A 22,964-nucleotide genomic window follows, 5' to 3' on the forward strand; every position below is an offset into this window, starting at 1 on the left:
GACATTAAACATGCCAGGAAACATCTTAGAAGGCAAATAAATATGGGGACCTAAGTGAGGAGAGTTTGTCCCCAGGGGTCAGGAGGAGCATTGGAAGGTGGTGAGAAGTAGGACCAGGGGTGGAGTCCTGAGCAGGGCAGGTAGATGAGTGTGGTGTTGGGAGATGGGGAACTTACAAAGCGCCGCAGAGGAGTGTAAACAGCAAGCCATGGGAAATAAGAGAGGGCTTCTGGACCCTCAGCAGAGAAGTCCTTTTTCCTATTTCCACACTCTGGTGAAGTCTGATGGTGCCCCCCAGCATCCAACTTGGTGGACCTGCCCTTCTGTTGTTCCTACAAAATGAACCTCTTGGAAGTCCCAGCCTCCTGTGACTGGCCAGCTCTCAGGTGATGCACCAGTCCAGTGGCTCCTCTCCAAGGCGACTCTGTGTGGAACAAGGCGTGGAGATCATTCCCCTTGGCCTTGAGGGTGGGGAGCTCTCACCATTTGCATGATATCACAGCACACTCAGCCCAACTTCTCTTTGGGGGTTCAGGCTTGACTATGCCCACACAGTATCAGGTGCCTTGATGGTAGGTGCACTTGATAGCTATTCTGGGATAAGGTGGCCAGATAGGGAAAGACTGTAGGCTCAGAGCCCGAGTGCCTGGTTCCCACTGAGGCTCACCACTGCGGGGCTGTGTGTCCCTGGGCCAAGTGGTTCACCTCTTAGAAGACTAGATTTCTGTAAAATGTGTATGTCAGTGAAGCTGCCTGACTTGGGTCATATGAGGAGCAGGTTATGGTGGGCTTAACATCTGGTTGAAATGTTTAAGCTCTCAATACAGGCTGGCGTTCATCCTATCTAAGCAAAATATTATGTGGCAAGCAACATGATTCTGATTCATTTGCTTATTGGGTACCGGGCACTTCACTAGATACTGGGCATTCATAAGGAAAGACACCTCTAGTGTCTTTGACTTCCAAGGACCTCTGGGAGTGGAACGACAGGGTCAGAGAGAACCTGGAGATAGAAAGACCTCGCTCAAGCCTTTCAGTGTGTAGTTTGGGAACTAAAGTACTAAAGTCAGTACTTGGGAAGAGTCAACCTGAAGTTCCTGAGAATGGGAACATCTTGGATTCCTGGACAATCAATCAATCCACTGTCTTTCCATCATATTCTCCCTGATGTTCAGCATCTCCACCAAGTTCTCTCTGCCTTTGCTTACATACAATGGCAACTAGGGTGAGCAGCCTCCATCTCCATCCTTTGATGCTGGGCCTCCTGCACCCTGGTATGCCTCTCTAAGGCCTGTCTTGCTGCCTGCATCCTCTAAGACTTTGAATCTGAACCTACTGCTCAGATTTAGACAGGGCTGACTTAGGCAGACTGCTGAGTTGTCACTAAGAGGCTCTAGGTCTAGAGCAGTGTCTCTGACATCAAGAAAAGATTTTGGCAGTAGAGGCCAGGTGCCCTGAAGATTTCTAGAAGGTCTACCCCACCACTCATTTTCCCTTTGTGGTTCTGTTTGGGCAATGAGGGTCCTGCTGGTCAACGGACCTAGCATGGATGTGATGGGTATCAGATCTAAGTGGAGACATTTGAGAACTTATGAGTCATTACCACTTTATTTTGCAGTGAACTTGAGGACTATGTGCTGACAGTGAACTTGGCAATGTCTTTCATGAGAAGAAATATACAGGGCAGGTTAGATCACCATGGTGGGGGGCAAAGCATGAAACCCCTGAAACTGCCCCAAGAAGAAACTAGCCTTGTTGTTCTAAGTTAGTGGGACTTGGAGCTTCTTTGTTTTTGCAGCATTAGCCTGTCCCAGCCTGATGGATATACGATCAGCTCTGATCTTTATTCTTGGCTGAGTACTTATGAACAGTGTGTCCACAGGCAAACGGCATTAGCATCTTGGGTACTCTATGCAGACATCACTGCCATTTAATTTTCAGTCTCTTGTGCACCATTTAGTACTCCTTTACAGATTAATAAACCAAGTCAGAGAGGCAAGGCTCCATCATTGACACATGGTTCAGAAATCATGGAGAGTCAAGAAGAGAGGGGAGTGGGAAGCCAAGAACAAATTCCAGGTCTGGGGGTGGTGGTGGACCTAGGTTTCGTGTGATCCAAGAGAAGACGACACCAGAGAACACTGTACCCATTGGCTAGGAACTACAGCTTTCTCCTATTGGGCCCAGGATCTGTTTTCTTGACTAGTTTACTTAGGTAAGTGACAGCGATAGTGACCTTATCTGATAGGTATTGGGCTTGCTCACTTCTAAGACAGAGTCCTGTGAATTTGTGACTTTATTCACAGCTGTGTGCTTGACCTCCTGTGGCTTTCAAAAGTTTCTGTCTGATGCAATCCTGGCAAGGGTGGCTCCGTGGCACCCTCTCGTGGCCACCACCACAGAGCAGTCTGGGTGGCCCTCTAAGCCAAGGCCAGAAGGCAGCCTTGGGTTGGGTCTGCTTTTGTGCTCCAAACCATTGTGTAGGGCTCCTGTACAGAGTTCTTCTTCTGGGAACACCACCCAGAGTCCTTGTCCCCCATGTCACAAGTGTCACTCTCAGTGTCCACTCTGATGGATTTGCTGGCTCCACCCTCTGACTCAACTTCCTACCAGTCTTCCTAAACCTGCTTTTCTTTCTCAAGGTGTTGCGCCCCACCAAATTGAGGCACAGAAGAGGCCTTAAGCAATGAGACTTTCTTATTTTTGTGGGTGTGACTGCATCTGGCTATCTGCCTGTTACCACACCTTCTGGCCTTCTGCAGAGACCCTGTCTTGCTCAGAGCTATCTCTAGTACCCATTGCCCTTGCTCTTGTATTAGATGGAGCAGATACCAAGGCCAATTTGCTCACAGTGGCATCTCTCCTACTCTATAGAGGTCCTATTTCTGGATGCAGGTCTTTGACTCCCAGGACCTTTGGGTGCCCTCGTTCTGACCACAGTTCTCCTAGGTGGAAGAAACTGCCTGTTCATGGACAGATTGAGACTAACTTGAGCTCCTCACTTGGGACAATGCTTCCACAAAGCCAGTACAAACATTGGAGAACGTGGAGGCAAGAGTGTCTCAGAGTCCAGAGGCAGCCAAGGAGACCACCAGAGGAGGCTGGGCCTAAGAGCTTGAGGCTGAGAAGCCTGCAGGCCATGGAGCCTTTCATTTCAATAGCATTCATGAAACGCTGACCCGAGAGCTCAGAGTTGACACTAAGATCTTTTGCTTTAGGTCTGCCATGGGCCAGGGATAGGTCTGTGCTGAGCTCATGAGGTCCCGAGTGGAAACAGCTTGACTCCCTGATTGTAGAACATGCTGGCAGCATCCTGGAGAGCCACAGCTCTGTCCTTTGCCCCTCTTCCATCCTAGATCTAACGGCACCATCCAGAAAAGGACTCCACCACCCCTTTCCCACTTGAGAGCTTCTGGCCTTTTCTCTGTGCTGCATGCAACTGAAGCACTTTGCCTCAGCAGCCTGACCCCACCCACTGGCTGCCCCTGTGTTCCCGGGTTCCTGGTGAACTTCAGGTGGGTCGGTGTGGTTTGACTCAGCTTGATGCTTTCTACTGTTGTCCTCCCGTGTCCCACTACACTTACACACATCCTCGGGGACTGGTGGCCTCTCTGGCTTCCTTCCGCTTCTTGCATAGCTGTCCTTCTTCAGATCATTCTCTTGCCCGTAGGCAGCTGTGGTCTAGACTCTGAGCTCCAGGACCCACAGCCTGGCTAGACCCCATGTCTATAATCAAATAGCTGGGGCCCAAATCCTCCATCCCACTTCTGGGCCACAGTTGAGAGTGATGGAAAAGCTCATTCAGGAGTCAGTGGCTAAACAGAGTCTCTGCTGCAATAGACGAGAGCATTCGTCTCAGCATTGCAAGGAGCTATGGAAGGTCCTTTTGCTTCTCTTGACTAGTTGAAGTGTTGATCTAGCTTCATGGCAGTACCTTGCCCACAGTGGCCAGGTCAGCTGGAGAGTGGCCAACAAGGGGGTATGAAGAATAGGATACGCTAACTGATAGTGGGAATAAGTAGGGTGAACCTTCCTTGAGGACCTTGTCGCACCCACCGTGTGCCTCAACAGCAGAGATTTAATAGCTCAGGGTTTGAAGGCGAGAACTCAGAGATCAGGGTGGGTTGTAGGTAAGTCTGTACTGGTTTATTGGTGACTGTGATTTTACATGATAGAGACAGAGAGAAGAAGAAAGAGTTGGAGACAGAGAGGGGAAAAGAGGGAAGGAGAGAGAATGAGAGAGAAGGCATTGATATTCAATGTCTCTTTGTTTCTCGATATAAGAACACAACCCCATGAGATATGTTCCCAAACCTCCTCTCACTTCAATTGTTCCCAAAGACCTGATAGCCAAATGCCACAGGGAACTGCGTTAAATTAGAGTTTCATTAAAGGCTGTGTGGGGTGGGGTGGTGGTGGTGGTGGTGGTGGTGTGTGTACCTTAGCCTGCAGTATTGTTCCAAGTTTACCAAATGATAGTTGTGAGAACCAGTAATGCCCAGCCTCTGTGAGGTGACTGAGAATTAGGAGAACTGGGGTTAGCATGACGCATGGAAGAGGATTCATTTCACTCTCTGGTTCAGGCCTTGGGAAATCCCCGCAGGAGAACTGAGGGGTAGGGAAGAGAGGGAAAGAAATCCATAAGGCAGTAAGAGTGCCTGATCCCGACCCTCAGAGGTGCATATGGTGAGGAAATGAGGAGGAAGCAGAGGCCCACCCCTTCCCCAACAGCCCTGACTCAGCTCTCCCAGCAAAGGAGAGCTGCCACTTAGCAAGCAACGTGTGTCTGAGGACACAGTTATCCCTGTGTATGAGCAGGGATCTTGTTCCAGCACTCAGATGGTTTCAAAATCCAGAGATGTTGAAATACCTTATACAATTTACAATTTGCCCCCCCCCCCCCACCACATACATCTTACACTTTAAGCCATCTCTAGATTCCTTATAACCCTGAAGGAGTGGAGAAGCTCTGGGGAGAGTTGTTAAACTTCACTGTTGAGGGGACAATAACAAGGAGAGGGCTGCAGGGCACTGGGGAGGTGGGGAGTGGGTAAGAGCACTGCTGGGCAAACATAAAGACCTGAGTTTGCACTTTGGCATTTGTATGAAAATCTCGTGTTCCCAACACCAGAACAGCAGGGATTAGGGACGGGAGGCTGGCTGGGGCTTGCTGGCCACCAAACTAGCTCAGGAGAGACCCCATGTCAACACAAATAAGGCCGAGATTGGCACAAATAAGGCCGAGATTGGCACAGGAAGACACTGGAGATCCTCCCATGACTTCTGCGAGCAACCTGTACACACAGACACCACACGTGTGCTGGATAGTTTTATGTCAATTTGACCCAAACTAGAGTTATTTGAGAGGAGAGAACCTCAATTAAAAATAGGCCTCCATAATACTGGCTGCAGTATTGCTTAGAAGTTGATATGGAGGGGACTGCCCAGATAGGGCTACTCCTGGGCTGGTGGTCCTGGGGTCTACAAGAAAGCAGGCTGAGTAAGCCATGGGGAGCAAGTCAATAAGCAGCACCCCTCCATGGCATCTGCATCAGCTCCTGCCTCCAAGTTCTTGCCCTGTTTGTGTTTCTATCCTGAATTCCTTTGATGGCGAACTGTGATACAGAAATGTAAGCCAAAGGAACCCTTCCCTTCTCAACTTGCTTTGGTCATGACTTGGTCATCACAACAATAACAACCCTGACTAAGACAACACATAAGACACACTACACACATACACACACATACATCATAATATACAAACTATACATCACACACATACACGCCACATACATCACATACATTCTTCTTCCACTACTACCACATCATAGACAGCATATACATATACACTCACACCACACAGAGAAAAAGGTCTGTGCATACTCACTGTAGACGCATTAAATAGCTATTTTGATATATGAAGACTTATGTAGATAGATGTTTTTTTCTTTACTATATGTGGTTAGTTGGACACAGGGTTGCAGCCCTCAGGGACAGAGGGATGGCTGGGTAATTCTTTCTTGTTTCTCCAGAACAAATAAGCAAATACATACTCAGAAATCTTTTAGTCCCTGAGGTCTTAGTCTAGCAAACACAGGAGCAGCCACTGTGTGCAGGAGGTACCAGGAAAGTCCTGGAGAAATGTCTGCGGATTCTTAGTGCTTTTGGATAATGTACGTTACAGTGACTTGGGCCTGAGATCTGACATAGGTGGTATACAGGGGACAAAGTCAGGGGGCTAGGCATAGTTCCTTAGGGACCAATGGCAGCATACTGCCACCCTGTGGCTGCTTGTCCATTGTGCATCTGAAACCATAAGCTTGTCTAAGGGAACTGGATCACTGATGGAGTGTGTGTGTGTGTGTGTGTGTGTGTGTGTGTGTGTGTGTATGTGTTCTAGTGTCTGTGGTGTAGTATAAGTATGTGTGATGTGGTGTATGTATATAGTGTGGTGTGTGTGAAATAGCGTGTATGATGTTTTGCTTGTATGTGTGTTGTGTCATGATGTGTGTGGTGCATTGTGTGTTGGGTGTACTATATATGTGTAGTGTGTGTTGTGTTATGATGTGTCTATTTATGGTATGTGTGAGGTGTGTGATGTGTTATGGTTTGTGTTGTGTCTCTGTGCACTGCGTATACATAGTATGTTGTATGTATTATCTCTGTGGTGTGTGTATTCATGTATTATATATATAGTATATATATACAATATATACATACAAACAATAGTTTGTATGTATAATATTGTGTATGTTGTCTCTGTGTTGATAATAAATGAGTATGACCCCTGGGGAAGAAATAGAAGGGATAGAAGAAAAGGAATGCTACAGATGGAGAAGATGCATGGTGAATCCTGGGAAGACAGAAGGAGGGATGGATCCACAGGGAGCAGGGGTAAATTCAGACAGGGCTGGAGTCTGACCACCCTTCCTAATGTGGCTCAAGTTCCTCTGTTCAGTGCAGTAGTCCCCAGACTGCCTGGCTCTAGGAACCACATGGAGACATTCATATGTGTTGTCTTGGAACTGACTTCAGAAAGTGCCCAGTGAATTCAGGGGCTGCAGGATGGACCAGGAAGCCAGGCTTCTGCCTTCTCACCTCTGCCCAGGAAGCCAGGCTCACCTCTGCCTTCTCCTGTGGTGAGCTGTGCTGGAAGAGCAGCCAGGGCCAGTGAGGAGGCATATAGACCAGAAAGTGCCATGCCTATCATGAGGGAGGGAGATCACAGGCGCACACCAATCCCATGTGGCGAAGTTCCAATTCAAGGCTTCTGAAAATATTTCTTTAAAAAGCCAAGTGAGAGTGATTGTATCTGTTTCAGACCTGACTGGTGCTCCTCCCAGGGTGTGGCTGTCTCCGCTATGCACACTGGGCCCCAGCCAAGCAAACATCAGAGCCACTGGCCTGTGTCCACCTCAGCCTCCTGGGACATTTTGTTTCCTATCCGATCTCCCTCTGAAGATTGGCAAGGTCATGTCCGTCTGATGCACGACAGTAGCGGTTCAGGGAGGTTAAGTAACTCAGCACAATCACATAGCAGGGAACGGCTCCACTCTGTCTCCTGAACGGTGAGGACAACATCCCAGAGGACCCTAGGAGATGACTCATGCAGTCATTTCAGGACTGAACGCCCCCTCTTTCCCACTCCCCGACTAGAAACATCACCAAAGCAGAACTCTGAAAACACCCAAACAATAAAATAGCTCTTTTTATTCACTTTGATTCGGATCATTGGAAATATTCAACAATAAATAAAACAAAGCAGGGGCTGAGGAAGGCCAACCGACTATCATTGGAAATGCATTCAGACCAATCAGGAGGGTTACAAGACGGGGCCGGCCACAAGAAAGCAAAGTTTAAACGAATGACGCTGGAACTCGCGCCAGAAGCAAGGGAGGAGAAGACCTTGGGAGGAAAAGTGCTTGGGTGACTTTGGCTCTGAAGGGGATCTGGGAAAAGTGATTGTGCAGGGAGTCTGGGGGTGCAGGAGGGACCCATAGCCACCCACAGGAGTGAACTGAGCGAGGTCCAGATCAGGCTCTGGGGAAAGGGCTAAAGTGATTGTGCAGGGGGTCTGGGGGTGCAGGAGGGACCCACAGCCACCTAGACAGGCAAGCAAGATCCAGACAAGGCTCTGGAGAAAGGATTAAAGCTGGTGTCATGGCACAGACCCTGGGCAGGAGGAGCCAAGGTAAAAGCTCAGTGAGAAGAGGTGGGGGTGTGAAGACGGGGGTCCTCGCTTAGTGGAAGGAGAGCAGCAAGCGGAAGCAGGCTCAAGGCTGGGCCTGGCTGAGGCTACAGGCTGTTTGGGTAATGACGCAGTCACTATGCTCTGAGGCTGAAGGCGTGAGCCGCTGCTCTGTCGGTCTCTGCCTTCTCTCCTCACCCTCCCTGTTTCTTCTAGGTTGTGGGTAGTACCTGGGGCACAGGTGAAAGTGACGAGAGGGAAGCTGATGGTATCTCAAAAGTGGCTAGCCAGGCTAGGATGGCTGAGCAGTCAAGGCCAACTCTTTCTCACCCCAGGTGACTATGGTGGAACCCGTGGCTTTAGCTGTCAGCTCCTTGAGGGCATGAACTTGTCACCTTATTCCCTGGTGGGAAGTAGGCACCCAGGGCTTCTCCCATCCTGTATGTTGGGGCTACTTTGAAGGGCACAGGTAAAAACCAATCTCTGGGTTCTCATTTATCCACTGTGCTCCTTCCCACATTTGACAGGGAGGGCCTGTTCCCAGAAGGTGTGATGGGCCTATAGCAGCCCCATGTGGCCGCAGCGGAGACTGCAGCACCATCTGCACCCTACAGCAACCCCAGACCTTCAGGCCCTACCTAGCTGCTGGTCTCCTTTACTCTTTCTGTACTTTCTTGGGTCTGTTCCACTAGCCCAATCCACATGGTTTAATGGCTGTTGTCTGAGGACCCAAAGCCAACCTAAGAAGGTATCAATGTAAGGATTTTTCTCACTGGCTTGTCTCTTCTGGGAATTAGAGACTACAGATTTGCTTCTCTCTCCTTTAAGAGCAGCACAGGAAACACCAGTCTCCTGGTTCACTGCAGGCTCATAGTCTAGGGTGCTGCTGAGACTCCCCTGGTTTCCCCTGGACTTAGCAGCTTCCTGATCAGCTCTGAGCACTGCAGCCCAGGACCAGCGCTTCTGGTCAGCAGCCAGACCAGTCTCTTTGGGAAAGGCCCTTCCTGTTCTCAGCCACTCACACCCCCAAGGAAAGCTCCAATTACCTTAAATGAATTGGTGGAGTTAATTCTGGCCTCAGCGGGCTGTATTTGATTCAGTTAAGAGCCCACCGCTAAGCCAGGAAATCGCAGGGGGAGGCTAAGGGTTATGGGAAAGAGAAAGGCTGGCTCCTTGGCTGGAGGAGGAACAGGAAAGGGGGAGAGAAGCAGGGAAGGGAGTGGGAGGGACCAATGAGAACTAGAAGAGCTTCCTGAGTTGTGTTCAGCTAGACGTGGCTACACTCTCACTACAGATACTTGCTCTCTCAGGCAGTGGAACCCAGTACACCCAGTGGCCACCCCTACACCAATGTCCACTACTTCTGACTTGTCCTAGGGATGGATCCACTGACATGCAAACACCTGCTGAGTTCCTCACACTCAGATAATTGAGACTGCCTCTCCAGAGCGAGGATGTCATAAGAGTTCAGCCTTTTCCGTTAAGGGTCTAATGTCAGAGAGATTTTCAAAGTGAAACATCATGTTCCGCTATCAAAAGCCTGTGCTCTGTGTCTTGGAGAATTGAAAGAAATGCTACAGCAAAGCCACTCACGGGACAGACTCCTGGAAAATGACAATGTTGGTGTCTGCTCTTTGGTGATGCCTATGAATGGCCCAAGGCTGTGTGTGGTCCCTGATGGAGACCCCTGAGCTCTCACTGCAGAGGGAAGCCTACGCAAGTGAAGGTCTCCCAACCCTCAAGACACCGCTCTCATATTCTGCTTTGATGAAGCTGCAGTGGTCCTTAGGGAATACTGTCAACAGAAGCAGAGGCTTCTCTTATTGAACATCTGTAAGGGGGTGACAGTTACCACCAGTGCTTGTCTCAATTCCCTCACCAAGGAGCTGTCACGTCAGTGAGGCCGGAGGTCTCAGTCTGAGGGAGTTCCCTTCTGCAACGAGGAAGAAGGCAAGTCAGCTGTACTAGAAAGGGCGGTGGCACGGGTTGTACAAAGGATCATCAGTGCCATAGATCTACCCACCAGCTGGCCCCCAGTCCTGATGTCTCAACACATAGGTCCAGGATGCTCAGAGGCTTTCCTTTCTAGTCCTACTTCCGCTTGCCAGGCAACGCAACAGAAACACAGTGAGCACTGGGGAAGAGAGCGCACAGGGTTGGCTGAATGAACAAATCAATAAATAACAGGAAGTCTGTAGGGAGAAGGGGAGAACAGACGGGAGTGAGGAGAAGAGGTACATGCATTTCGGTTGTGTTCCTAGGGGGTCGTCATAGTGACCCCAAGGACTCCAGGAGGGTGGCTGCTAGAGACTTGATCCAGTGTTCAGGACCCAGGGGAGGATGCTGGTTATCAGTGGTCCTGAACCCAACAGTCTGAGGAAAGGGAAGTGAGCACCCATCCCATGCCTGGCACACTCTGAGTGGTACAGAGTATCCTCAGAGAAGAGATTCTGAGCTAGGCAGCAAAGCAGGGTGCTGGTGGAGGTCCCCTTTTTCCCGTTGGGGATTTTGCTTCGTGTCAGCCAACGCATGCGTTTCTTCCTCAAGTTCAAAGGCACATGGAAGGAGTCAAACCTGCTCTGTCCATACAAATGTATCATTGTGGAGGACGATCACACAGGATGGCGAAGAGGGTTTCCCTCCTGTCAGTTACATGGCCAGCTTTCTGTGGAAGACCCCTGCAATCAGAAGCTCTTCCCAGCCATCATCAGTGAGCTTTGGGAAGAAAGGGACAACGGGGATGCCACATCAAGTGACAGGCCAGGCTTCATGCAAAGGAGAATAGAATCTTGCCCCAGTGCTGGTGTAGCCCACTGTGGCTCTGCTCCAGAGCTAACTGTCACAAACACCCCAGTCAGAGTCTGAGTTGAGCCTGAAGCCCACAGTTCAGTGGCAGCCTCCAAATGACTTCCAGGAAATGCCCACTTTTTTGAACATAGCAATCTTTGGGATTTATCCCCCTCCACCCCAGAAGTCAAAATAATGGTCATCATTCAGAGGTTAGCCCATTCCCAGTATCCCACTTTCTCCCAGTTAGGGAACCGCAGTGGGGAAGCGTTCCCACCTTAGAGAGGCCTGAGACTTCCTCTGTACCCTGGGAGAGTTGGACAGCTATGTCAAGTAGATGCTACCAAAATGAGGGTGCAAGAGGCTCCCAGCAAGCCTGGGAACACCCCAAGTGGAAACTTCTGGAACAGAATAGCTCCAGTGAGACGCTGGGGCTGCAAGTCGAGAGGTGAGATGTGGTATGTCCATCCTTAACGGGTCATGGCGTCATCTCCCCTTGAAGATGCGAATTTTGTTGTTGGCTTCCAGAATGGTGGTGACATTGTGCTCAAAGTCAGCATCATGCACCCCCGTCTTTCGGAATGCACCCGCAGATGGGTTGTTTTCCCAGTAATGGTGCCAGTTCCCTCTGCTGTCTGCCCCGAAGCCGTACAAGTCCACCTGTGGGACAAAGGCTAGGTGAGACCCAGAAGGCATGAGTCAGGGTAAGGGATTCAGGAAAGGCGGCCTGCGGATGGCCCTGGAATGTTAAGGTGAATGTTAATGGTTTGGAGGAACCTTCTTCAGAAAGCCAAGGCAAGCCAAGAAAGGCTCAAGTCCAACTCTTGCCAAGGGAACCTTGGGGTGACCTCAGGTAGGTGGTTCTGAGGGGCACCAGGCCTTCACTGGAGCTCCCAGGGCTCCTGGAGGGAATGTGGAGAGAGGGGCTCGGAAGGCAGTCAAACTGTTGTCCCTCATCTGAGCTGACGCTTAACACATTACATCATTTTAGAGTCTTTTTTTCTCATCTGGAAAGGAGGCCAGGAGGCATGAACACAGAAGGTAGGTGACAGGGTTCAAACCCTTCCTTCTGAGAGCGACATCTGAGGTTGGGGCCTACACACACACGACAAACGCAAGTGACAACTTATTCTGCACAATGTGACAAATCAAATGCAGGCTGGTGGACTTTCCTCAGATGTCACCTGGCAGGTCCTGGGGACCTCAGGGACAAACCCATTCAACCACAACCCTTACAACCTAGAGCAGTCATAGGCAGGATGTCACTTAGAGAGAGAAGGGTCAAAGTCAGGGCTCCTAGGATATTGGGGGAAGGCCATAAACCCAAGATAATAAGAGACTTTTTAAAGGAGGTGACATCCAGGTTTGGTTTTAGCTAGTGAGAAGATGGTGACCAGTAAGGAGACACTCAGAGGGGCCTTAAGGGAGAGGATACCATCTAGCTATGGGGTGGAGGACAGACTGGAGCTAGAGAGGGGTGTGCACAGCAGAGCAGGGAGCTGTGGGCAGAATGGGAGATAAGAGATGGGTGAGGTGCCTCTGAGGTTCCCATTCTGGTGCTCACAGTTGGTGGGGAGCAGAAGCCCCTTATGCCTGGTTAGCTTCCTAGAAATTCTGGTGACGTGAGTCAAGGAATGGCCCAAGTACTGAATGGAGTTCCCTGGTGGCTCCAACAAGCAACCTGAGGGTGGTAACTGTGGCCTTTGCAGCTCTCCCTGTCTAAGCTGGCTAGAACCTGCTTCTTCATTTTGATCTGAGTCAGAATCTAGCCTCCCCCGCTGGAATGTTCCAGAATTCTTGCTCTTGAGAACGGTATCATATTTCTGCCACTCTTCCACAAACCTGATGACACAGGTACCAGAGACCCTTGGAAAGATGTGATTGGGAATTGTCTTCTGCTCTCTCTCCTACCCTGGTTTCCCATGGAAACATGGACGGGGTGGCTTTTGGCCCTGTAGCCTGCAGAAACATAGGTAGCATACCTCATCACAGACATGAATGGAGAAGATGACAGAGAGGATGCCAGTGGATGGGTACCGCCCATGCCTCTGAAGCCATGTGTCAAAGACATACTTGATGAAGGCTGGGTGGTAGATCAGGATCTGCAGGGAGAAGGGACCGGGTGAGTACAGCCAGCAAAAGACACAGAGCATCTACTAAATGCTATACTGTTGTGACCAGAACGTGGTCATGCAGATCTCTGACAAACACCCTTGTATTTATGGACTTGGAACCTGCATTTTTACAGGGTAGGGCCGGAGAGTAATGTAGGCTACAGGCAAGAATAAGCACAGAACAGTTTTATAGCACTGGGGAGAAGCCTTCAAGGGGAGAATGGTGCCGAAATAAAAATCCCCTGGGGGCAGGGAGTGTGACCCAAGGCTCCAGAAGCGCCCCATGAAGCAGTGTGAAGGATCATGACAGTGACACACCGCATCAAAAACATACCCATGAGCCACCTGTTCTGCCTGGCATTGGATGGGATCGCCGACCTAAGGTAAACTACATGCAGGGGTTTCCTCTCCTGTTATGATAACATCAAGGTTCAGAGAGGCCAAGCAACATGTTCAGTGTTACACAGCCATGAAGGTTTCCCTGTGCCAGGCTCAGCCTTGGTCTCATCCCCTGTGATTGCCTTGGAGACACTGAAGGGGACTCTGGGAGCAGCAAAGCCTTAAACCATTCCTTAGGGAAGGGTTGAAGGAATGGGCTCACAGGTCTCCGGAAGGCTCTTCACTTCTCAGCTTTGCTTCAGGGCTTTGGGGTCTGAGAGAGAAACCCACCCTACAGAGATGTCCATGGCTTCTGTCCGGGATTGTGCTGCCCAAGGCCAAGGGCAGCTTGTTGCAAGGCATATGGAGGACTTCATCTAGTTGCAGCATGACCTAGGCTGTGTCCCTGGGCATAGTGCTGGCCTCTCTGAGCCTCCTGAAGTATGACGGTGCATGTAAAGAACCAGTGTGATGGGGCTTTTCACACATGTTCCTGCTTTTGTCCATGTCTGGGACAATGTAGTATAGGGGCCCACTGGGGAGGATGGAGGTGTGGAGACAAAGAGGTGAGCCTGGCTTTGGGAGGCTCCTCACAGGAATGGGTAAAAAAAAAACCCTGCAGCCGACACTTGCCCACCCTCCAGGGGCTTGCGAGAGCTGGATAGTGGGTGTGACCCGGGCTGGCTGTAGTTAAGTTTGGGTATTCCTGAAGAATCACACCCTGTGCCAAGTTCCCAGGTGGTGTTGCTGGTCTGGAGAGCCAATGTGTGAGGACCTGCCCTTAGCAGAAGCTCCACAGGTGCCGGGAACTGCACCAGGTCAGGGCCAGGGCACTCTGTGTAGCTCAGTGCCACCATCACAGCGCCAAATCGTGGAAAAGGAGTCGGCAAAGCTAAAGGGTCCTAAGCTTCCGCTTACCTTCTCTTGTTTCACTTTGATCTTCGGGGGCACGGGGACGTAGGTGCTGTGAATCGGGAAAGAGAAGGGATTTAAAGTGGAGAGGGACCACCTGTGCGTCAGAAGCTCTGGGGAGTGATATAGCCATGGGGAGGGGAGGGAGGCTTAGGTTCTCAGAAACCACCTGCCTGATTGAGCATCGCTCCTGCAGTAGCTCCACAGTGACACCAGGGGGCAACCTTGGCTAATTTGGGCCAGAAAGGGGGCCTGGCTCCAAACAGCCTTTCAGGGACCTAGAGATATTTTTTTTTTTTTTTCATCTTCCAGAGTCAGAAGATCTGTGTCTATTATGGGAGCCCAGGCTGATGCTGGGGAACTGGCAGGGGTGACCTATGGCTGTCTCCAGCTCACGCGAGAAGACATGAGCTACAGCGTCAAGGTGTAAAATCCGCTACCACGTGGAACATAACTGACGCACTGCAGGCTCTCCATGTGCCTGGGTACCAGGGGAGCATCTTGAGCCAGCAGCTTGGCCCAACCTCTTGCTGAGCCCTTCCCTCACACTCCGTCCCTTGGAGGCATGGAGTTCCTGGAACCCGCAGTTCTTGGCTCTAGCTCTGCTCCTAAGAGACCTGGGCTAGGACCAGGAGTTATGCGGACATCTGGAAAATGAAAGCCACGCCCCTTCGAGAAAAGGCAGGGACTCAGGAATTAGACCCAGATGGTTGCATGGGCTCTGGGTCAAGTTCAGTGTTGGGCAAGTGGTTTGGCCCAGTCACGGTTGCTCCCTGGAGGCCAGAGCTAATGAGAAGCATTGCTGGGAGGACCAAACGAGACGCCAAGTTTCAAATGATAGGCACCTCGCCTGGGGAGCAGATGGCAGCACTTACTCTCGGAGAGCCAATGTTGACTTAGCCACAGCCTGTGTGTTCAGCAGCCCTGAGCACTCTGTGCTGCAGTCTAATAGCAAAGGGCTCTCAGAACTGAGGGTGAATATGAAGCTATCACAACGAGGGGTTCTCAGAACTGAGGGTGGACATGGAGCTATCACCACGAGGGGCTTTCAGCACTGAGGATGGACCATAATAGGCTCTTGGAACGGAGGGTGAACAAGTCAGGTAGGATCAACCAAGGAGATAGCAGCAGCCACGTATGTACTAGGAGGCATGGGGGAGACGAATCCTAAGGGACATCCAGCCAGAATGAGCCATGGTAGGAGACAGATGGGCATAGGGCAGTCACTAGAGAAACTCACTGAGTAATGGTGCCCGTGGTGGTGGCGCTGATCACCCACTGCAGGTCGGTGATCTTGAAGGGGACCAGGACCATGCTGACATTCTCTCCCAGCTCCCGGAAGCTCTCAGGATACACAAGATGGTGGGTGGTCCTGCTCCCAACATCTGCCTCAAAGCCCGCCGTGGGTGCCTTGTTCATCCTGGGAGGAGAGGAAAGCGATGCATGAGGTAAGGATTCTGGAGGTGGAGTCACCTGTGTGGTACCCACAGGTGAGCTTCTTTGTTCCCTAGGCCTCAGTTTCCCCATGTGAGCAATGGGAACATGGTAGACATAGGCCAGAGAAGCTTGGTAGAGCAGGTCGGAAATCCCAGTTACTTGGGAGGCAGAGCCAGAAGTATGGCAAGTTCAAAGTCAGTGTGAACAACTCAGTTTGGAGGTAAGGGGCAAGTACCTCAGTTAGGGGAAGATAGCTTGCCTAGCATGCGTGAGGCCAAGTTCCAGACCTTGTTCATCAAGACAGAGGCCGAGGGCTTTTTTTGTTTTGTTTTGTTTTTTATAAAAAGCAAGTAGGGTGGATCTTGCCCTGTGTCACACCTACTAAAAGCACGTATTCAATGATTCAGAGCCCAGACAAGCTGTCTACCAAGCTACAGCTTTGAACTCAGGTTTGCCTGACTCTGAACCTGACTTTGCCTCTCATGGTAGGCATTCCCACTATGATACTAGGTACACTGAAAGCCAGGAAACGGGCCTATCGACATGAAGTCAAGGATGCAGAAATAAGGTCGTCCTAGATTCTAGATCCACCAACCAATCATCCATCCATCCATCCATCCATCCATCCATCCACCCACCCACCCACCATCTACGTATGTTTGTGTGTGTGTGTATCTATCTATCTATCTATCTATCTATCTATCTATCTATCTATCTATCTATCTATCTATCTATCTATCTATCTCGCTATCTATCTATCTACACATATATCTGGGGGATACTGAGTCCCACCTTTAATTATGCTCTGTGTCCCAGAACACTTCTGAATAGGGATAATGAAAAACCCAAAGGAGACATGGTGATTTTTCCTGAGATGCCACTTCCAATGGGATACAGAGGAAGCAAAGCTGACATTAAAAGCTTCCGGGTCACGGTCTAGATTGAAAGTTAGGGATGAATTTGGGCCACAGAAGCACAGGCTTCAGATCAGTTTTGCACACTCAATAGGCCTTAGGTACTAAGTCACCATCCCCTTTAACATCTCTAGTCAAGGTTTCCTTATTGCATGTCACCTTGCTAGGGAAAGATGGGGGGAACTGAGACCCAGAGGTCATCAATACTGGGGCCCAGGCCTGGAGTCTTGTCCTCTGAGGTTCCCAGGGCTTGGATTAAGGGTCCATCCAGTACTCACCTCACCACGAAGTCGTGACTGTCAATCTCAGGCCCATAGGAGGAGCCCTTCAGGTTCCCAGAGTTTCCCACGACTGCACAGCGCCGGCAACCCACCAGCCTCTTGCCCAGCACAGGGTCCACATTCCCGGGTACCACGCGGAACAGTTCCTTGACCGTGTCACTTAGGTTGTTAGGTTTCCTCTCCCTCTGGAGCCTCTGGGGCGGAGAACAGAGAGGATGGTTAGTTTGGCTTCATTGCCTCTGGCTGGGCAGGCTGGCTTCCTGTCCACTGAACCCAGATACTAACTGTGAAGGCACAGGTGGTTAGTGACAGTCACACACATTCCAAGACAGGAGACAGGAAGAAAGCTCATGCATCCACACTACAGGGACTCTCTGGATACCTGCTGTGTGTGAGACTAGGATTTTAGCTGACCTTTGGGTACAAGGGAAGGGGTAAGGACCAATCCCCAGACACCGAGGACCACAATATTTACTGCATTTCTCATTCCTATCACCTGCTAAGATCTAGTTTTGCTACTGGTGGCAGAAAAGACCAGCCTGGATTCAGGGTGCACCCTAGAGCCAAGGCCACAAGTCCTTCCCAGGAGAGGATACCAGAGACACACGAAAACCATGGAATAGGGGAGCAGAGACCAGGAGCTGCAGATGTGGGCCACGAACAGTCAGTAGCAGCAGCAGGAGAAAGGCATGGGGGTAAAGAACCTTGGCCCCCAGGACTGTGACCCATGGTCACTCACTTCTGATGCCTTAGCCCACCAGATCCATGAGGACTGGTTATGGGAACCACAGGCGGGGGAAGCAGTGGGGTTTTTCTCTGACTTACACATGATAGATGCTCAATAAACAATTGCGGAGTGAAGGGATGACTGCAAATGACATTCTAAATGCTGTCAGATGCTTGGTGGGTCCTCAGGTCTCCCAGACCTAGCCTTTGCCTCCCCTCCCTCTGCTCCCAGGCCCGACTCTGCTCACCAACCACCACTGGTACGTGTCCTCTTCCATCACAGCATTGTGAATTGTCAGCAGCGGCTGCATGGTCTTGTTGAAGCGCTGGTCGAACCAGGGCGAGACCTTGCCTTCGCTGATGCAGTGTGTGCAGGTGCACGGCTGGGACTTGATGAGCTTGCGTAAGTTGTCAGAGAAGCCCAGGACCATGTACTTGGAGAACCAGGCAGCGGTCATTCCCGTGCTCGAGTAGTTCAAGACGAAGGACGTGAGGAAGAGGAGAAGCAGGAGGAAGGTGAGCCACTTGAGGCTCCTCTTTCTCATGCTCACCATCTCCACACTTTACTGGGTCCTCGGTGTTGATGGGAGTGGTGGTGACAGAAAGGAGAGAGGCCCTGTGTGGAGACGGGCAGATTCCAGAGACGCAGGAGCAGGTAGTAGGAAGGGGAGACCTCTGAGGCAGCTAGGGTGAACTTTGGTCTGCTGGAGACATGTCTAGGTCTAGGCTTGGGATATCTCGGTGTGGCACGTGATGGCAGACCAGGAGATGCAGTCGGTGACTGTGTTGTCTTCCTTTGGGTAAACAGCGTGGTCGGCCTCTTTTGCAGCCCCAGCAAAGTTGACAATGTGGCTTGATGATGTTGATGAAGGCTGGAAAGAGCAATGCTCTCCTCCACGCAAAAGGGATCAAGGTGTAAGCCTCAGCCCGAGTGAACCCCTGAAGAACCTGTAAGAAAGTCTTGGTACAGGATGTGGGGCCGGCTGCTTGGCCGCCCTCCTCCAGAAAGTGTGGCTTGAGACAATCGTTAATTAGAGCGCTGTGTTTCCCAGGCTGTCATCAGGGATGGGAACTTAAAGGACATCTCCAAGAAGGTACCGAGGTTGGTGAGTATCTGTGTGGAAAAGGAGGAAGGAAAGAAGACGAAACTCGGTAACCTTGATTTGGGGACTGTTTCTCTCTTCACACTTTCCCACAAGCCTCAGGGGCTTCCTGTAGGCTTGGACAGCACCAGTTTTTCCTGCCTCAAGCCTGAACTCTGCCTTCCCATCCACCAGAGTGTGCCAGCACTCCCGCCGCCAAAGATGGAGTCGCTCTGGCTTTGCCCGCTACGATGAACCAATGGAGCATGAAATCATGAGCCACAGAAAATCCAACCCCCCTCAAGTTGTTTCTGGCAGGTGTTCTGTCAGCCAGAAAGAACAAGAAAACAACAACAAACACAAAAACACCGAATACAATGGCAGCTCAGTTTTTAGGTCTCTCAATGACAGTCTTCTGCTTCTTAAACTCTGAACCCAAGCAACTTATATATGAGCAAGTGCCTCCAACGGGGGACCATGGTTCAGAACCCAAGTTCCTTCCCTGGAGATTTGCTTTGCAATGGGCATATCCTCTCAGTACTTGATTTAGACCGAGGAACTTAAATCCATCTCTCCATCCCTTCCATTATGGCTCTGTTTGGTCCCTTGCTGGCCTTGACTCCACCACCTGGGAGTCAGCACCCACTGCATGCAGGAGGTGGGCAGCTTCATCGCTTTATCTCCCATTATCACGCTACTTGATCTCTCATCTCTCTGGAATCCACACCCTTTAAGCTTTGGCTATTTCTACCTGGAGTTCTCTGCTTGGCAGCCACTCTGCTTCTTGCCAGGAGAAAGGGTCAGACAGAGGTGCCCCAATGAACTCCGACGTATCTCCCCTTTTTGTAGACCTGAACAGGAGTCTGGGTCAAAAGGGGTAAAGTAACAACTGGGACCTCAACAGCTCCTGGGCTGCCCAGAAGGACCCAGGAGTATCTCTTTTATTATCTTTGTGTCAGAAATTCTTTTTTCAATCACCTTGACTCGTGGCCAGTGACTGTTGGCAAAATCTTGTCTTTTGTCACTGAAAAGCAGACCTTCTTCAGGCCTTTGCGTTCTGACTCGCTGGATTCATGTGGACAGACCCAGAAAGCAGAGAGTAAGACCGGGGCCAGTGGAAGGCCTCCAACATGCTAGAGAGAAGCAAGAGCCCTCCCTAAACTGCTTGCAGCTCCATCCTGGTCGGTGGATACTTGGCACCACCTATTCTTATCATGGAAGGTTTTGAGTGAAGCCTGCCAACAGCAACAGAGTAAAAACAGTCGTAGAGACCACACCACAGTTCCTGTGTACTGTGGGCTGGGCCCTTCACCTCTCTAATCCTTGCTTCCTGGATCCAGAAAATAGAAGTGTTCCTCCAGGCCTGTGTGGAAAGACTGACGGGCGCAAGGAGGACCAGCTCAGGGCACCCGGTGCATGCACTACGTAAGTCATGGCTGCTTCTCTTCCTTGAATCCCAGATGCTTTCTGTGTAAAATGTAACCCAACAAGATGCTTGGACTGTCTCAAGGGCAAGGGTACTTAAAGGACCAAATGACACCAGGCATCAAAGAATACAAGCCAGGGTAACCCCTGCCTCTGGTACCTCTGTTCCTCCAGGTGGTGGCAGCTGGCTCTTCAGTGCATTCTGGGAACCCAGGAGAAACGGGTCCGAACATATGGTGTGTGAGACACAGCAAACACTCAACCTTCGAGAGTGGTCATGTGGGCTTTGAGGCTGATCCAGGGATCTTATAGCTAGTTTTGAGACCCCAGGGCAGTGGCTCTCACGGGTGGGTTACGATCCCTTGACAAACCTCTATCTCCAAAACTACTTACATTATGATTCATCACAGAGCAAAACTGTAGTTTTTAAGTAGTAACAAAAATAAATTTATGGTTGGGGGGGTCACCACAACACGAGGAACTGTATTAAGGGGTCACAGTGTTAGGAAGGTTGAGAACTACTGCCCTGTGGGCTCCCTCACAGTGGCTTTGCTCCCACTTTCCACCCGCCTTCCCCTTTAGAGTCTCTCCCTTCACGTTTGGGAGTACAGATACACAGCCCTTTAGAGCATGTGAGGCTGACAGCTCCCTGGAGATGCCATCACCCTGAGAGCTCCGGGCAGCAGTGTTGGATGGGGCCAACACTGTTCTTTCTGCTTTGCAATTCAGGGTTCCAGCTGTCACCTGTTAGAGCTCTGAGCAGCCCTGTGCACTGGACTCTAACTGGAGCATAGTCTTTGTGGTCAGCTAGGCCTGGTGGGAATGTTGAGTCTATCTTTCCTTGCTGAGAGAACCTGGGTAAGTCAGTCTACCTCTCTGAACCCAGGTCTGTTCCTTAAGACACAGTGATCACATTTTTTAAAAGCGTGTGTGTGTGTGTGTGTGTGTGTTTTAAGGACCTATAGAAATTAAGAGCAGAGCTTCCTGGCACCTAATGTGCACTAAAACAAGTTATCTCCACCAATGCACCGACAATGGCATTGAGACTCAGTGGGAAAGCCTCTGACGGAGCTCACACAAACTTGAACCTGGGTCCTCATTATCAGTTTCTCAGATCAGGGAATGAAAAGTCTAGACACTGCTCCCCCTCCCTTTCCTGTGTCTGACACATCTGCTCTGTGCCAAGCAAGAAGTTCCAGGAAGAAGATGCTGGCCCTGGAAAGACTGTCTCCTGATCAAGTTCTGGTGTTGCTGTGTTCTCATGCAGGGGTGTGTCTCACTTCTGCTTTAATCCCTCATTTGGAGAACCCACGGCCCAGTGAGTCACAGCTGGAGAGAAATGCGGCCTGCCCCAGCTCCTGTGACACCCAGAGCCTGCAGCTGAGGACCACTCAAGGCTGCTTGCTGCTGACGCTAGGTGACTAGCTCCCCCCGCCCCGAAGAGATGCCCAGCTACTACTTCCTGGGGAACTTGGCAGACCGGAGATGTTCAGAAATCTTTCAGGACAATTCTAGGATTCTGTAGTGAAAGTCAAAGTATGGGATGGCCAGGGCCTAGGGAGGTATCTGCTTCCAAATGGCTGTGTCCTCCTCAAACTTGTCACGACTATGCACCAATCCTGCTTAGAGATGCTTTTTGCTGACCTGGACCCCGGTTTGGGTTACTCTCTACCATGGTGAAGACTACCTGGCCTTCTCCATATTCACTCCTATTTCCAGTGATGGAGGGCCTGGGCCTGAACAACTCTCATTTTGAGCTCTTCTTGCCCAGAGAGCTCTGTAGGCAGTCAGCCAATGATGTCTGGGCATACAGAAGAGAGAGAAAGGCCCTTTTTCTGTCCCACCTTAGTGGTGTAGGCTGCAGGTGGCTTTGCACTGGACTGCAGGACCCTCCTTACCTCAAGTCTGAAGGTAGATTTGTGTTCTCTAGTGGTCTCCTGAAGCTTCCTGGTCACAGCCAAATACCTGAGGTCTCCGGTTCCCTCAACTTTGCAAAGGACTGGTCTGTGAGGAACACTCATTTTCCTTATATGCTCTCAGATCGGATCCTCAGTGTTTGCCTTGCAGTCAGACCCCTAGGACATCTCCAATCAAACCTGGTTGCCGATTTATTCCTATTCCAGCAGCCCATCTGACTGCACATTTTACCTCTCCTTGGTCTGTCTATCCCAGAAGATCTACTGGCAAACAGCCTTTGTGTATATTATGCCTGGGGTGATGAATAATTTCCACTATCAAGTAGACCAGATTTAGAATTGATATGGAAGTAAAATAAATCTTACAAAGGCAGAAGGAGGTGGCTGGAGAGATGGTTCAGAGGTTAAGAGCACTTGCTGCTCTTGCAGAAGATCAGGGTTGGATCCTGGAATCCATATTGGGCAGCACAAACCTTCCTGTATGTAACCCCAGTTCTGAGGGATCTGATGTAGATTTCTGACCTCTATAGGAACCTGCGTGCACGCGCGCGCGCGCACACACACACACCACTAAATAAATAAATCAAAGATGAAAATAAATCTTTTTGGGGGATTACTAGCCAGTTGGTTGTGATGCATGCTTTTAATCCCAGCACTTGGGAAGCATATGCAGGTGGTGTGAGTTCAAGGCCAGCCTGGTCTGCAAAGCAAGTTCCAGGACTGTTACACAGAGAAACCTTGCCTCAAACAAACAAACAACAAAAAAAGGATTACTATGAAAGACTTTCTCTAGAATGGCTTACC

General features: G+C 50.4%; 1 protein-coding gene across 4 annotated transcripts in view; it reads right to left on the minus strand.

The window, feature by feature from the left end:
• Positions 1–7,690: 7,690 nt before the first annotated feature.
• Positions 7,691–22,964, minus strand: part of St3gal1 (ST3 beta-galactoside alpha-2,3-sialyltransferase 1) — a 76,519-nt gene continuing 61,245 nt past the window's right edge. For all 4 annotated transcript variants that reach the window (XM_087898832.1, XM_087898833.1, XM_048457405.3 and 1 more), the window contains exons 4-9: positions 17,986–18,851; positions 17,009–17,205; positions 15,620–15,799; positions 14,386–14,431; positions 12,958–13,077; positions 7,691–11,635 (exon numbers count right to left, since the gene is read on the minus strand). In XM_087898832.1, coding sequence (XP_087754958.1) covers positions 11,462–11,635; positions 12,958–13,077; positions 14,386–14,431; positions 15,620–15,799; positions 17,009–17,205; positions 17,986–18,291 — 1,023 coding nt within the window. In that variant the 5' untranslated portion in view covers positions 18,292–18,851 and the 3' untranslated portion in view covers positions 7,691–11,461. The remainder of the gene's footprint in view (positions 11,636–12,957; positions 13,078–14,385; positions 14,432–15,619; positions 15,800–17,008; positions 17,206–17,985; positions 18,852–22,964) is intronic.

The sequence above is a fragment of the Myodes glareolus genome, chromosome 19, assembly GCF_982192425.1.
Source record: "Myodes glareolus chromosome 19, mMyoGla1.1, whole genome shotgun sequence".
In the NCBI taxonomy this organism is placed as follows: Eukaryota; Metazoa; Chordata; class Mammalia; order Rodentia; family Cricetidae; genus Myodes; species Myodes glareolus.